Source organism: Mytilus galloprovincialis, chromosome 3 (genome assembly GCF_965363235.1).
Source record: "Mytilus galloprovincialis chromosome 3, xbMytGall1.hap1.1, whole genome shotgun sequence".
NCBI lineage: Eukaryota > Metazoa > Mollusca > Bivalvia > Mytilida > Mytilidae > Mytilus > Mytilus galloprovincialis.
The window spans coordinates 84,211,401-84,226,485 of record NC_134840.1 but is presented as its reverse complement, the minus strand read 5'-3'; the positions used below and the strand labels follow the sequence as shown (position 1 = coordinate 84,226,485).

The window sequence follows — 15,085 nt, the reverse complement described above, 5'->3', positions numbered from 1 at the left end:
TCCCTCTTCAGGTTAAAGTTTTTGGTTAAAGTTTTTTTGTCAAGGTAGTTTTTGATTAAGTTGAAGTCCAATAGACTTGAGCCTTAGTACACATGTTCCCTATGATATGATCGTCTAATTTTAATGCTAAATTAGTGTTTTGACCCCAATTTCACAGTCCACAAAACATAGAAAATGAAACCAACAGATGGGGCCTCGGTGTACAATGGTGCATAACAATTTGCTGATGTGATATTACTATCTGTAGAGCAAATATTTTTATAATACTTTCACATTTAATTTTAAAATAATTTTTTTCATAGGTTTTCAACAGGGATGCAGATAATATTGATCTGGTTACTGGAGGTCATGAGAAATTTCTGGAGTTTGCAGAAGTGGGGGTAAGTTATCATTATAAACCTGCTTTGATTTTACGAAGATTGAAATTGTTTTTTTAAATGTCAGTTCTTTTATATGATGAAGATGATTGAACTGCAGTTGATATATGAAGATTCAGACTCTTTTATTCCGCTAGTTCTGTCATGTAAAGTCAGGAATGTTGCTATTTAATGTAATTGTGAAGAAAAAAATCTAAAGGTGGCAGAAGTTGATTTGTTTAGGTAAAGACGTCTGAAAATTATCTCAAAAGACTAAGAGGAAGTAACTGATTCAAATTTTGTTCATAGAGAAATAAAATTAAATAATTTGTGACACTGTTTCTGCCATCTTCACCATATATTTATTTTGTAAACCATATAATCAATAAACTATTTAATCATTGAAAATTGCTTTTATTATAGAAAACCGTTGATGATGTTGAATCTTTGATGAAAAGACAGGAAGATTTTGAGAATACCTTACAGGCTCAGGACGATAAAGTTAAAGCAATGGATGAATTAGCAGACAAGCTGATTCGTGATGGTCATCCGGATAAAGACCAGTATGTATAGATATGTTTTAAAATAGATTAAAGTATTTAGATCAGATTTACATCTAAATCAATTCATGTGCAATATATTTCCAACCAATTTGAGAAATTCTTAATTAAAAAAAACTGTCTTGAACCACAATATATCACATACTTACATATTCTCAGTAGACAAAAACTTGGCAGCAAAACTCACTTCTATGATAGTTGTCAAATGGCTTAAGATTGTACACATTTTTAGCTCACCTGGCCTAAAAGGCCATGTGAGCTTTTCTCATCACTTGGCGTCCGTCATCGTCGTCTGTCGTCGTTAACAATTTTTCAAACATCTTCTCCTCTGAAACTACTGAATGGATTTGAATGAAACTTAGCATGATTGTTCCTTAGATTATCCTGCACAAAGTGTGTGCTTCGATTTTTGATCCGTCAAAAAACATGGCCGCCGTTACTTAAAATAGAACATAGGGGTCAAATGCAGTTTTTGGCTTATATCTCAAAAACGAAAGCATTTAGAGCAAATCTGACATGGGGTAAAAATGTTCATTAGGTCAAGATCTATCAGCCCTGAAATTTTCAGATGAATCAAACAAACCATTGTTTGGTTGCTGCAACTTAATTGGTAATTTTAAGGAAATTTTGCAGTTTTTGGTCATTATCTTGAATATTATTATAGATAAAGATAAACTGTAAACAGCAAAAATGATCAGCAAAGTAAGATCTACAAATAAGTTAAAATGACCAAAATTGTCAATTGCAGAGGTGTTTACTTGTACGGATTGTCTGTATTTTACACGGATTTTTTAATAAAATTACTCAGTACGGATTTGTCATGAAAAAGTACGGATTTTCTACCAACCCGGAAAAAAAATCATAATTGCTTCCGTTTACAACGATCGGTATCTCAAAAGCGCTTTTCTGAATAGAAATCACGACTCTTCAAAGCGCAAAATGATAGCGATCAAGTTTGTTTCATGGTCGGCATGGATCAGCCTCAGGATGCCGGCGTTTCTCAAAAAACTCAAAAACGTCTATGAAAGTTTTGAACAAGACCAAGCGCCTAAGAAAAGGAAATGCCTTCAAAAGTACAAAGACCCGTACACGATTGAAATGAACCGGCAACGTGCCACCACTATAGTAGAGGTTTAAATAATGTGCAAGTTGATAGCAAAACTTAACCTACCCCTGTCATCTGCCGATACATTCAACAAAGCATTTAAACCGATGTTTACCGATTCTAAAATCGTAGGTCAGTTTTTATTCTATTTTCTATATGTAGGCAGGAGATGTGTATGATCCATATCTTATAAATGGATCTGTCCCACATGTTTCCTATTTTCTTTCTTACGAAACCCAACTTTATTAGCCTGGGCATTTAGGGAGGGAATAATGAAATGTTGAAATCTGCCGAATTTTTTTTAGGGTTGGACTTAGTTTTTGTGGTGGAGGGAGGTAGAAGGAGGTCCTGTACTGTAGTGTTTTGAAATGAAATATTCCATGCCTGCAAACTTAAGCTCAACTCCTTTTCAAATCATGCAAATTTTAGCTTTTAATCTTTGTTGCAAAAACTATTTGAATAAGACTGCAGATACTGTCAGAATGCAGGAAATTGCATCTAATTTTTAAATTTTTTTTGGGGGGGGGATGTCCCCAAACCCCCCTAGATGGTTCCTGCCGCTTCGCGGCACCCAGCGAGAGTATTACTGACAACATTGCAAAACTACTGACAATTCTACTGAGAGACATGGTGGTGGGTAAACAGGTCTGCAATTGACTCCTTAAGGGGTTATTGTCCTTCAATGACAATTTTTCACAATTTGTTCATCATATTTGCTAACTTTAAAAAATCTTCTCCTCTGAAACTACTGAATGGATTTGGATGAAACTTAGCATGATTGTTCCTTAGATTATCATGCACAAAGTGTGTGCTTCGATTTTTGATCCGTCAAAAAATATGGCCGCCGTTACTTAAAATAGAACATAGGGGTCAAATGCAGTTTTTTGGCTTACATCTCAAAAACGAAAGCGTTTAGAGCAAATCTGACATGGTGTAAAAATGTTCATTAGGTCAAGATCTATCAGCCCTGAAATTTTCAGATGAATCAAACAAACCATTGTTGGGTTGCTGCCTTTTAATTGGTAATTTTAAGGAAATTTTGCAGTTTTTGGTCATTATCTTGAATATTATTATAGATAAAGATAAACTGTAAACAGCAAAAATGATCAGCAAAGTAAGATCTACAAATAAGTTAATATGACCAAAATTGTCAATTGACTCCTTAAGGGGTTATTTGTCCTTTAATGAGAATTTTTCACTATTTGTTCATCATATTTGTTAACTTTAAAAAATCTTCTCCTCTAAAACTACTAAACCAAATTCAACCAAACTTCAACTGAATGATCAGTAGGGTGTATAAAATAAAGTTTGTGCTTTATTTTTTATTTCGTCAAAAAACATGGCCGTCATGGCTAAAAATAGAACAAAGGGTAAAATGCAGATTTTGGCTTATAGCAAATAAGACAAGAAGTTAAAGTATTTATTAGGTCAAGGTCTACCTGTCCTGAAATTTTCAGCCGAATTGGGTAACTGGTTTTTCAGGTATAATCCCCCTGAATTGATGATTTTAAAGAAATTTTGCAGTTTTTGGTTATTATCTTGAATATTATTATAGATACAGATAAACTGTCAATAGCAAAAATGTTAAGCAAAGTAAGATCAACAAATAAGTCAATTTGACCAAAATTGTCAATTGACCCCTTAAGGAGTTATTGCCCTTTAAAGACTTTTTTCACAATTTGTTCATCATGTTGACTTACTTTAAAAAATCTTCTCCTTTGAAACTGCTGTATCAATTTCAGCCAAACTTAGGCTAAATGAGTTTCTGAGTATCTAGTATAAATTTTATATTTCATTTCCTTGTATGTCAGAAACATAGCTCCTATGGCTAAAATAGAACATAGGAGAAAATGATTTTTTTTTTTTTGCTTTTGAAGAAAATAGGACGATTCAAAGAACATTTAAATAAATTGAAAAGCCAAAATAATCATTGATGAGAGATTTAACCAAAAAAATTAAGGTGAGCAATTCAGGCTCTTGAGAGCCTCTTGTTGTTTTGTAGCATAGAAGTGTATAACAGATATCTACAATCTTTCATTGGAAGACATTTTATTTTTTAGCATTGATAAGAGACGACAAGAGGTTTTAGATAGAAGACAGAAGGTGAAGGACAGAGCTAAAGAGAGGAGGGATGCTCTGAATGCAGCTCAAGGATTTCAAGAATTCAAGAGAGATTCAGATGAAGTAAATATTTATTTGAATATTGTGTGTTAAGTTTTCCTCTTTCTCAATATTGATTGTAAGATCATTAATCAGTAGTTAATTAATTTTTGTAAATTTTCAGGAGTTGTAAAAGTTAAAGCATACATTATGTGTAGTATTTACAGAATAGTGGCAAGCGTGCCAACCCATTCCTTTGCATACCAAAAACCTTTTCAAATTGAACAATGGTATCATCAAAATTGAAATTCTTTAGTAATTCAATGTTAGAAGTTGAATCCACACCAAATTTTCTGTCTGATAGTTTCAGTTTATACTAATTTCAATGTGTATGTTTTTGTTTACAGTTGTCTTCTTGGATGAAAGAGAAATACAACACAGCAACAGATGAGTCATACAGAGACTTGACAAACCTGACAGAGAAACTGAAGAAACACCAGGCATTTGAGGCAGAACTCAAAGCTAACAATGACCGTCTGCAAGGTATTAATGAGGTGAGTGAGATGTTATAGATATAAATAATAATAAGAAGATGTGGTATGATTGCCAACGAGACAACTCTTCACAAAAGACCTAATTACATAGAAATTTACAATTATATGTCACGGTAAATACTTAAACAATGAGTAAAAGCCATAGGTTATGTCAATTATGATCCTAATGCTAATATTTAGTTGTATACATATTTTTGAAATCTGAAATTTTTTATTCCTTTTAAAGGTTAATCTGTAATGACTGTTGAAATAAAAATTTCAGAATTATTATGAAAACATTAACAAAATTTCAATAATTTGCATTTTTCACACCAGTAAAAATATTTTACAACTAGTTTAACATTAACTTGTTGAAAGGAAAGTTCAAAATATTTTGATATGTTAACTTTATTGATTTAATACTTTTTTGACAAAGGAGTAGGGGCAATAAGGCTCTTATTTGGCCCAAAAATTACTGCAAACATAAAAGTTATCATACATATTCTTAAATTACTGAAAACTTGACTAAGGTATCAGGTACTAAGAAAAACAAAACAAATTTGACATCAAACAAGTAACCATGGCAACAAATCATTACCTAATTTGCATATTTTGTTAAATTTCATGATTTTCTTGGTTTTTTTCATCAAATTTTAAGTATATTTTAGATTGAAAAAGTATGTGCGCACCCAAGAAACAACTTAATGTTTGGTGAAATTATGCCAATACTTATAACAAAGCGTCTGTTAATTTATTTTGTTGTTTCTCGGTTGCGCAGGGTGTTTCCAGATCAGAAATAAAGACAGAAAACTGCATAAATTCTGTGTTTTTCATTGTTTTTGTAAAAACAGTACATATTATGACGTGATTGTGACGTCATCGGAAAAAAATCTTTGTTTTTCATTTATATTTCTTGACCCTATGCATTTCTAAACATTATGTGCCAATTTGAAATGGTTATCAAACATTTTATTTTCTTGGGCCAAAACTTGGCCTTAATGCCCCTACTCCTTTTAAAAGAAAAAATATTATTTTCTGATTGAAAAAATGTAATATATAATTTCAGCGAGGTGATGAATTGGTATCAGCTGACCATCCAGATAGTCCAGTAATAAAGACTATAGTGTCAGACCTAAATACACAATGGAAAGATCTGTATGACAAATCTACTGATAAAGGAAACAAACTGAGACAGGCAGCAGATCAACAAACACTGAACAGGGCACTAGCTGATGCTCAGGTATAAACTTGTTATCTCCCCTTTTATGATTAAGCTGAAAATATGAGATCTAAAGTTTTTCATCAATGTAAATTAGATAAATGGTTGTTAGAGACTAAGGACATATTTGGTCAAGGTATATCTATATATATTGTAAATTTCAATTTTCTTATTGAGTTCAATTTATACTGTGTAGTCAAGGTGATTAACCCCCCTAGAAGTATTAGATTTCAGTTTGGTTGGGCAAAAGGTTTACTATTAGGGTTGATAAATTTGTAAAGTCACTAACTTTTGTCAATGTTTTATTTATGTAAATATCTTAAAACATGCCCATTATTACAACAACCAGTCAACCAGTCAGTAAAAATGTAATGCTATATTATACTGTAACAATTATATATGTTTACAGGATAAATTGGACGAAATGGAGAAATCTGTGGCTAATCCTGACCTTGGTTCTGACTTGAGAGGAGTGAAAGAATTGTTAAAGAAACACCACAATCTAGAGAATGATCTAGTAGGATTATCTGACACAATACAGGCTATTACATCTCAAGGTCAAGAACTGGCCAAATCTGGACATTTTGATAAAGCTGGAATTCTCAAAGCTGTTGATGAATTTAACGACAGGTAAAATTAAATGATTTTCAAAGGGAATTTATACATTTTTGAAAAGGGTAATTCAATGGGTGATGGACATATACAAATACCATGGGTGAATGGGAAAATGAAATATAACAGTTTGAGTAACCATCACATATCTTGAATTATCTTAGAATACTAGGTTTTATTTTAGTTCTTTGAAACAGCATCTTAATGTCTACTATATAGGCTCTTTGTTATTCACTATCCGTCATGAAAAAGCTCAAAGTTTGTATTGAGTTATCTATTTGAAAATTCAAAAACTTAGAGATTATTTTTTTGTTTAATTTTTAGATTCAAGGCTCTGAAACCAGCAGTAGATACCAGGAAAAACAAGCTACAAGACTCATTACATTTCCATCAGTTTAAGTTTGATGCTGATGAAGAATTACAATGGATAAAAGAACATCTTCCTGCAGCATCATCAACTGAGTATGGCAAGAGTCTGATTGATGCCCAGAATCTTCACAAGAAACATCAGGTTTGTACAAATATGAAATAAAATACAGCAGAAAAAAAAAATATCTTCAGTAAAATTTTTCGAAAAAATGTTGATCTGAAGGTTTTGACCATCAAAATTTTGCAAAGGACCGACACAATTTTGGTATTTTGCAATTGACATGATAGAAATAATAGTGAGAACCAGCAGAATTTTTTTCAGGACTACCAGGAAAAAAAATGATATTGAGAAATCTGTTCAGTTGAAATGTTCTAGCAAAACCTAATATCCAGTGAGATGTATAGAATTTACTCATGAAATTTAAAATGTTCCGGCAGGTTATTTGATTGATTAAATGATTGGTGTTTAATGCCACTTTCAACACTATTAAGCGATTTCGTGGCAGATAGTTTTTATTGGTGGACAGGTTATTTGAAAATGAAGTGTTAATTGCAGATTTTAGTCATCTTCGAAGATATTGTAGAATGTTATTACAAATTCAGATGTTTAAAAATCTACAGACATGTCCAAATATTGTCAAACTCACATACCTTTACTGTTTTACAGCGGATTCCATTGAGTGTGTAGCGAAAGGTAATATCTTTGGTTAGCTTGCTTGTTAGCTGAACCGTGAAGTCATTATTAGGTCAGGTATACTACCCTCCTTTCGAAATAGCATAGTCCAACAGACAGATCGATTGATTTTCTATTGGACTAGTCTATTCTTAAAGTAGGGTAGTTTACCTAAGCTAACCATGACTTCATGGTTCAGCTAACAGGCAAGCTAACCAAATATGTTACCTTTGGCTACACACTCAATGGAATCCGCTGTAATGCAAAACTTGTTGTTGTCATCAGAGTTAAAATTGATAGACAAGGTCACAGTGGTTTTAGTTTAAATTTCTATAAAATTTTACTTTTTTTTCTTGCAGAAATTGGAATTAGAAATTAGTGGACATTCACCATCCTGTGAAAAAGTGTTACAAACAGGAAATCAGTTGATAGATCAAAAACATTTTAATTCTAAAGCTATCAAGGACAAATGTCAGGAGTTACAGCTATCATGGGATGATTTACTGAGCAAGTCTAAAATACGCAAGAAAAATCTGGATATGTCTGTACAGGTTCAAAAGGTAAATTGTAGTCAATAGTTATAAATAATAGAATTTCTACATAACTCTACAAATATTGAAAACCTCCATATTGTGAAAAAGAGAATTTTTATTTACAAGTACAAATTATTCTAGAGTTATCTCCCCTAACATGGCTAACTGCAATATTTGCACTGCCCTGTACAATGCATTTGGTAATTTATTCTTCAGCAGGAGTTAAGATCATTATTTGCTTTAAAACATATTTGATAAGCAGTGCCATGTCTGCTGTTAAGATTAGATATTTATTATCTTTAAAACTTGATACAGTTACACTTGAATTTAAAAAAAAACAAACTTTGCAGGTATGTTGGTTTAAAAAAAAACATAACAAACACAATCAGCCTCCAAAAAAAAGTTATATTAAAGAAAATGTTTTATGAAATGTTTTCACTATTTTATTTAAGTAAATGATTGACTTTGACTTAAAGGTTTTGTCTGAAGTAGCAGAGTTAGAGAACTGGATCAATGACAAGATGACTTTAGCTTCCAGTACTGATTATGGTAAAGATGAGGCGTCTGCTGACAAACTTCTCACAAAGAATAAGGTAAGTTGTTTTGTGAAAATTAAAATTAATAATTCAACCACCATATACTATACAGTAGCTGAAAAGGTTGAATGAATAAAACAAATATAAAAATATAATAATCCAAATTTTGAACTTTCTAGTATTTTTATAAAAAAATAATCTTAAATATTATTTTTTTAATGTCATTTGAGTATACATTATTTCTTTATACTCTGGTCTTTACAGGTGCTAGAAACAGACATACAGACCTATCAGGGAATAGTAACAGGTCTGGGAAAAGAAGCTCAAAGACTGTTTAAAACTGGTTGTCAGGACCCAACCACACTCAGGAAAGCTCAGGTAAGGGAAACTACTCTCAATTGCATCTTGGATATTGAAAAACAACTTTTTAGATTGCAGAGATATTTCACAATCAATACAGTGCAAAGCTCAATTGCAACTTCAATATTCAATAACAAATTTTAGATTGGAAAGATATTTCACAATCGATATAGTGCTCATAATAATAAAGGAAAAGAAGTTCCTTTTTATGATATTCAGTAAAATAAAGGATCTGAATAGAGATTCCAGATACAATAATTATATTCAAAAATATACATGATTTTACAGGATAACCTTCAGGATCACCTGAATAAACTAAAGAGATTAGCAGCAGATAGAACTCAGAATCTAGAACAATCCAAATGGATGTTTGCCTTCAAGAGAGAGACAACAGACTTTGAAGAATGGATTAGTGAACAGATGCAGCTGGCTGCCTCAGAGGAATATGGACAGGATTATGAACATCTGCAGGTATTGTAGTGTTAATTCACATTACGATAAGACGTGTCACGGTACTTTTCTATCCCAAATTCATGTATTTGGTTTTGATGTTATATTTGTTATTCTCATCGGATTTTGTCTAATGCTTAGTCTGTTTCTGTGTGTGTTACATTTTAATGTTGTGTCGTTGTTCTCCTTTTATATTTAATGCGTTTCCCTCGGTTTTGGTTTGGAACCCCGATTTTGTTTTTTGTCCATAGATTTACAAGTTTTGAACAGCGGTATACTACTGTTGCCTTTATGTATACCAAAGTTGTCTTGGAATTTCATTTAAAACATGTACATGATGTGTTGCATAGAGGATTTAAAGAACATAGAGATATTGTCATTTGCCACTTTATTGATGGCTATACCATAAGAAAAATGTCTTCCTTAGTACCTCATTTCCTTGAACCATATGGCCCTGTTGAATTTTTACTTATCCACAAAATATGATGGTATTTATTTGTACAAAATTGATGTTTGTATTGGTCTTTCATACTTATTACCCTGGTAAAAAAAAACGAGTCAAAGGCAAGAAGAACAGGTGCCACATGTGGAGCAGGATCTGCTTACCCTTCCGGAGCACCTGAGATCACCCCTAGTTTTTTGGTGGGGTTCGTGTTGTTTATTCTTTAGTTTTCTATGTTGTGTCATGTGTGCTGTTGTTTGTTTATCTTTTTCATTTTTAGCCATGGCGTTGTCAGTTTGTTTTAGATTTATGAGTTTGACTGTCCCTTTGGTATCTTTTGTCCCTCTTTTAAAGCTAAAGAACATTTGATCCTTCATGATATATTTCAGTGTGTACAGAAAATTATTGTAAATACTGCATTTACTTGATAAAAATTTTGCCTAGGTTTACTTCCTAACTACATCATAAATTATAACATAATTAAGGAAACAGTACCAGTAAAACAAGTTTTAAATTCTTCAAGCATGTAAAAGAAGTCATTGAGTTATATATATATTATAAACAAATTTTACATCTTGTTTTATAGATATTACGTAACAGATTTGATGAGTTCAGGAGGACAGTAGAGGCAGGAACAGAGAGATACAATAGATGTGAGAGGTTAGCTAAATGGTTGTTAGAGGATAATACTCCGTATGAAGATGTAGTCAAAGAGCGACAGGAACAACTCAGGTAAAATACTCTTGTCTTTCTATCATACTTAAGACTTAAGATTTTAAGCGTGATGTTTGATATCTGTTTTATTAGATTTATTCCAGTTGTTTATAATTTTTTTTTATTTCTAGATGAATAATAAAATTTATGCTTTGCATTTATGGATTCAAATTCAAATAAAAACTCAAATTTATGTTTTTTCCTTTTAACATTAAAAGAACAACTGTGAAATCCTTATTAATATAGGGTTACCAATTTTAGTGAATTTCATGAGTACAAAAAGACAAAGAATTAAGATGTCCAATGCAGTCGGCATTTTCTATCTGCTTAGATGCAGACCATGACTAAACCACAAAATTAAATATCCAGGAAAATACAATCTTGCCTCAATCCTCAAAAATAGATACCTGTTAATTTAAATACACTAATAAAACAAATTCATGTAAAACATGATTTATCTGGCCAATGGAAAGTACACCTGAATGCATGTATTGTGTGTGAATGTATACAGGTGTTCTTACATTTACAGGGAAGCATGGAATGAGTTGTTAGAACAAATTGAAAACCGAGATGTAAAGTTATATGGTGCTGGAGAAATCCATAGGTTTAATAGAGATGTGGAAGATGCATTACAGAGAATACATGTAAGTTATTTGTTTACTGTTTTTGAAAGCTGTTTGTTTTCTTGTAGTTTCTTTCTGAGATGGTAATTTTCACATGACTAATTGTTTTTAATACATTACATCTATAAAACAAGAGATAATTCAAAGGCTGATATATGCTGAGATCACCTTTCTACCAAAAGGTGACCATAATTGTAAATGGTTGAGTACTATTTGGTTGCTGTCTGGCATGTACAGACATATTCATATACAAACATGAGTTAAAATGTTGTACAGAAATGAAAAGTTTTGTAAAAAGAAATCGTTTTCAATAAAATGTGTTTCCTAATCAAATGCACACATTACTGATATTCTTTTTATAATGCCTCAAAAATATATTTTACTTTTTTTTTAGGAGAAATATGCCAGTATACCTGATGATACAGGAAAAGATTTGGCTACCACACAGATGTACATTAAGAAACATGAAGGATTTGAGAATGAATTGGTCGCTTTAGAGGCACAGGTAGGCCATGTATATTTTATATGAAATTCCCTCTATCATGTATCAAACTTAAGCTGAAATATTAAAACAGTAATTTTGAGACAAAATTTTTAGGAAGAATGAGGTTGTAGAATAATTTACTTTTCATCCAATGTTCTTTTTTCTGGAAGATCATTGGCCTGATTGTTAAAAAAATGTTTGTAATGATATATAGGGATATTCACCGATAGTCATAGTCTTTTCGCATAGTGACCTTGTATACAGAGAGATGCTGTCCAATACTATTTTGATAATGCTGATTTACCTGAAAACAAAAATAGCAACAAAAAAAATACTACAGTATTTAAGGAGGTAGACCTAGGTTAAGGGAAATAACTCTTAAAATCATCAGTACGTTTGTGTCAACCATTTTCAAAAATATATTCTAAGCTTCTAGGTTACATAGATTATTTTCAATCTGTTTCAGGTAAATGCTTTAAATACATTGATGAACTTGACTTTTACAAACGCTTAACTGATTTAAAGAGTTATCTCCCTGAACCAAGGTCTACCCCCTTAATTTGAAACTTGTTTTGTAGTTGCAAGTATTGATAGAGGATTCAACGAGATTACAAGAGACTTACCCTGGAGAAAATGCTCAGCAGATAGAACAGTTACAGGCCTCTGTGGTAGAAAACTGGGGTGTGTTACAAGACAGGGCAGCTCAAAGGAAGGATGAATTGTTAGCAGTGGCTGATATGCATAGATTCTTGGCTGATGTAAGATTTTTAGGAAAAATTGAATTATGAAAACTATACTGGGTAATACAATTCAGTTAAAATTGTAAGGATTATGCCTGGTTGTAACACTTATTGCATTCACTGTAATAATGAAACTAACACCTTGATATAGAATTAACCAGTTTGTCAAATTAGAAAACAGTTCAAAGGTCACTAGAACAAATTTTTAAATATATTTTTCAGAATCTGTTCTTTCCTATTATAGAAAACCGAGTATGCAAAATAACTAGATGAATTACGTAGTGGAAAAATATTTTTGATTTAATGAAGGTCATTTCAACTAAAGTATTTGTGACATAAAAGAGAATGAAAGACAATGTAAACAAGAAATTCTTGTTCTGAGACATATCATGTAAATATTTCTTGTTCTGAGACATATCATGTAAATATTTCTTGTTCTGAGACATATCATGTAAATATTTTAGGTCAGGGATCTTTTGAGTTGGGCCAAAGAGATAGAGACTGAAATGCTGTCAGAAAAGACTGTGAGAGATGTACATGGTGTTAACCTAGTAAGGGCACGACATGAGGAACTGAAGCTTGAGGTTGATGCTAGAGAGGATACATTCTCTACAATATCACAGACTGGAGAGGCCATGGTACAAGATGAACATCCTAACTCTGAGGAGGTAAGTTGTTTGTTATTAGGTGATGCTAGAGAGGATACATTCTCTACAATATCACAGACTGGAGAGGCCATGGTACAAGATGAACATCCTAACTCTGAGGAGGTAAGTTGTTTGTTATTAGGTGATGCTAGAGAGGATACATTCTCTACAATATTACAGACTGGAGAGGCCATGGTACAAGATGGACATCCTAACTCTGAGGAGGTAAGTTGTTTGTTATTAGGTGATGCTAGAGAGGATACATTCTCTACAATATCACAGACTGGAGAGGCCATGGTACAAGATGAACATTCTAACTCAGAGGAGGTAAGTTGTTTGTTATTAGGTGATGCTAGAGAGGATACATTCTCTATGATATCACAGACTGGAGAGGCCATGGTTCAAGATGAACATCCTAACTCTGAGGAAGTAAGTTGATTGTTATTAGGTGTAATACCACCATTGATTTTCCCCTATTAGTCTTTGTTGAATTGGCATTTTTTTTAAATGTACAGTATTTACCTTTATTTCAACCAAAGAAATACTTTGCATGAATAAAGTTTAATCCTTTCCAGTGCTACAGTGAAAATTTCTAATTACATTTCATTACATATAAGAAAGTAACCATCACCGGAAGTAAACAACCCAATTTTTACACTGTTATTTACTGGTTACCTGCTTTGGTAACTACGTAACCTTAACTTTCCAAATTTTTTTATAAGACCATCAAATAGAAAAACTATGATGCTTTCAGACACCCAACATACATGTTTTTGACTCAGAAAAATTTAAGTGCATTGAAATACAGGGTTTATTTTTTCTACAACTGTCAAATAAGGGAATATTTTTTTAGACCTACTTTCGTATACAACTGGATGTGATGTACCATGATTTGGTGGTATTACACCTATTAGGTTTGCTAGAATAACATTCATTTATGCAAAATTGGTCTGTAAGTGAAATGTTAATAAATGTAAAGTTAACGTATTGCAGAAAAGATTATAAAGTATTTTGAATGCTTATATAATATAGCTTGGAATAAGACTGCCAGTTAATGTTTCCTTCTAAGAAGGCATTACAGTTGGACAAATTTTCTTAACATTTTACAATATGTCTGTCTGTGCTTTGAAATTGAAAATTGATTTTGAATATTATATAAACAGTTAATTTCACCATCAATAATAGAGTGTTTTAATCTATGTTTCGAGATATGCAACACTCTATCAGAGTTATATTAAAGGTTTAGTTTATGATTTTTCAGTAACAATTTTTGATTGGGATTTATTCAGTTTAAAAGTTTAAAATAATTTATGATTGAATTTTTATGTTTTGCAGATTACAGAAAAAGTAAAACAAGTAGAAGAAGCAAGAGAAAGACTAAGAAAAGTATGGGAGGACAGGAGACAACATTATGAACAACTTTATGGACTACATACCTTCCTTAGAGATGCTGAGCAGCTCAATAATACCAGCTCATCACAAGAGGTAACTATATTGCTTTTTGGGTTGTGTGTATTAATTTACATTTTTCAATAAGAATTGTGTGAGAGGTTGATTAATTGAAATTATAATAGAAACTTCTTACTTGACTTTTTTCAAGGCAATTTAAAAAAAGAGCCCAACAAACTAGCTGTGAACCAATAAAAAACACTTTGGGACCTCTTCCAAATATTAAAAAAAAAAAATCTTCAAAACTAGATGGTAAAAAATTAACTGTGCCTGTTGATGATTTTTGATATTGACTGTTTTTGGTAAGGGGCAATATTTATTATATATATATACAGGTAAGTATGCTGTTACTTTCAAACAATAGTTCAATATCATTTAACTATTTCAAACAATGTTTTGACAGGCTTATTTGACCAGTGCTGAATATGGAGACACAGTAGATCAAATAGATAGTCAGATCAGAAGACATGAAGCTTTTGAAAAAGTTCTGGATGTCCAGAATGAAAAGGTAAAATGTATGAATATGTAGAGATGTAGTCAAACCTTCTTCCTGAATATGCATGAAATATTTGCCACTGGA

General features: G+C 32.0%; 1 protein-coding gene across 1 annotated transcript in view; it reads left to right on the top strand.

Annotated features, from left to right (window-relative positions):
* LOC143069187 (spectrin beta chain, non-erythrocytic 5-like) overlaps nt 1-15,085 on the top strand; it is a 108,236-nt gene that overhangs the window by 58,284 nt on the left and 34,867 nt on the right. Inside the window, exons 34-51 of the mRNA XM_076243693.1 lie at nt 303-380; nt 780-919; nt 4,082-4,205; nt 4,529-4,675; nt 5,721-5,894; nt 6,283-6,503; nt 6,810-6,996; nt 7,887-8,087; nt 8,537-8,653; nt 8,861-8,974; nt 9,245-9,427; nt 10,435-10,580; nt 11,092-11,206; nt 11,580-11,690; nt 12,248-12,427; nt 12,874-13,077; nt 14,392-14,541; nt 14,909-15,013. Of these exons, the coding sequence (XP_076099808.1) occupies nt 303-380; nt 780-919; nt 4,082-4,205; nt 4,529-4,675; nt 5,721-5,894; nt 6,283-6,503; nt 6,810-6,996; nt 7,887-8,087; nt 8,537-8,653; nt 8,861-8,974; nt 9,245-9,427; nt 10,435-10,580; nt 11,092-11,206; nt 11,580-11,690; nt 12,248-12,427; nt 12,874-13,077; nt 14,392-14,541; nt 14,909-15,013 (2,697 nt within the window). The remainder of the gene's footprint in view (nt 1-302; nt 381-779; nt 920-4,081; nt 4,206-4,528; nt 4,676-5,720; nt 5,895-6,282; nt 6,504-6,809; nt 6,997-7,886; nt 8,088-8,536; nt 8,654-8,860; nt 8,975-9,244; nt 9,428-10,434; nt 10,581-11,091; nt 11,207-11,579; nt 11,691-12,247; nt 12,428-12,873; nt 13,078-14,391; nt 14,542-14,908; nt 15,014-15,085) is intronic.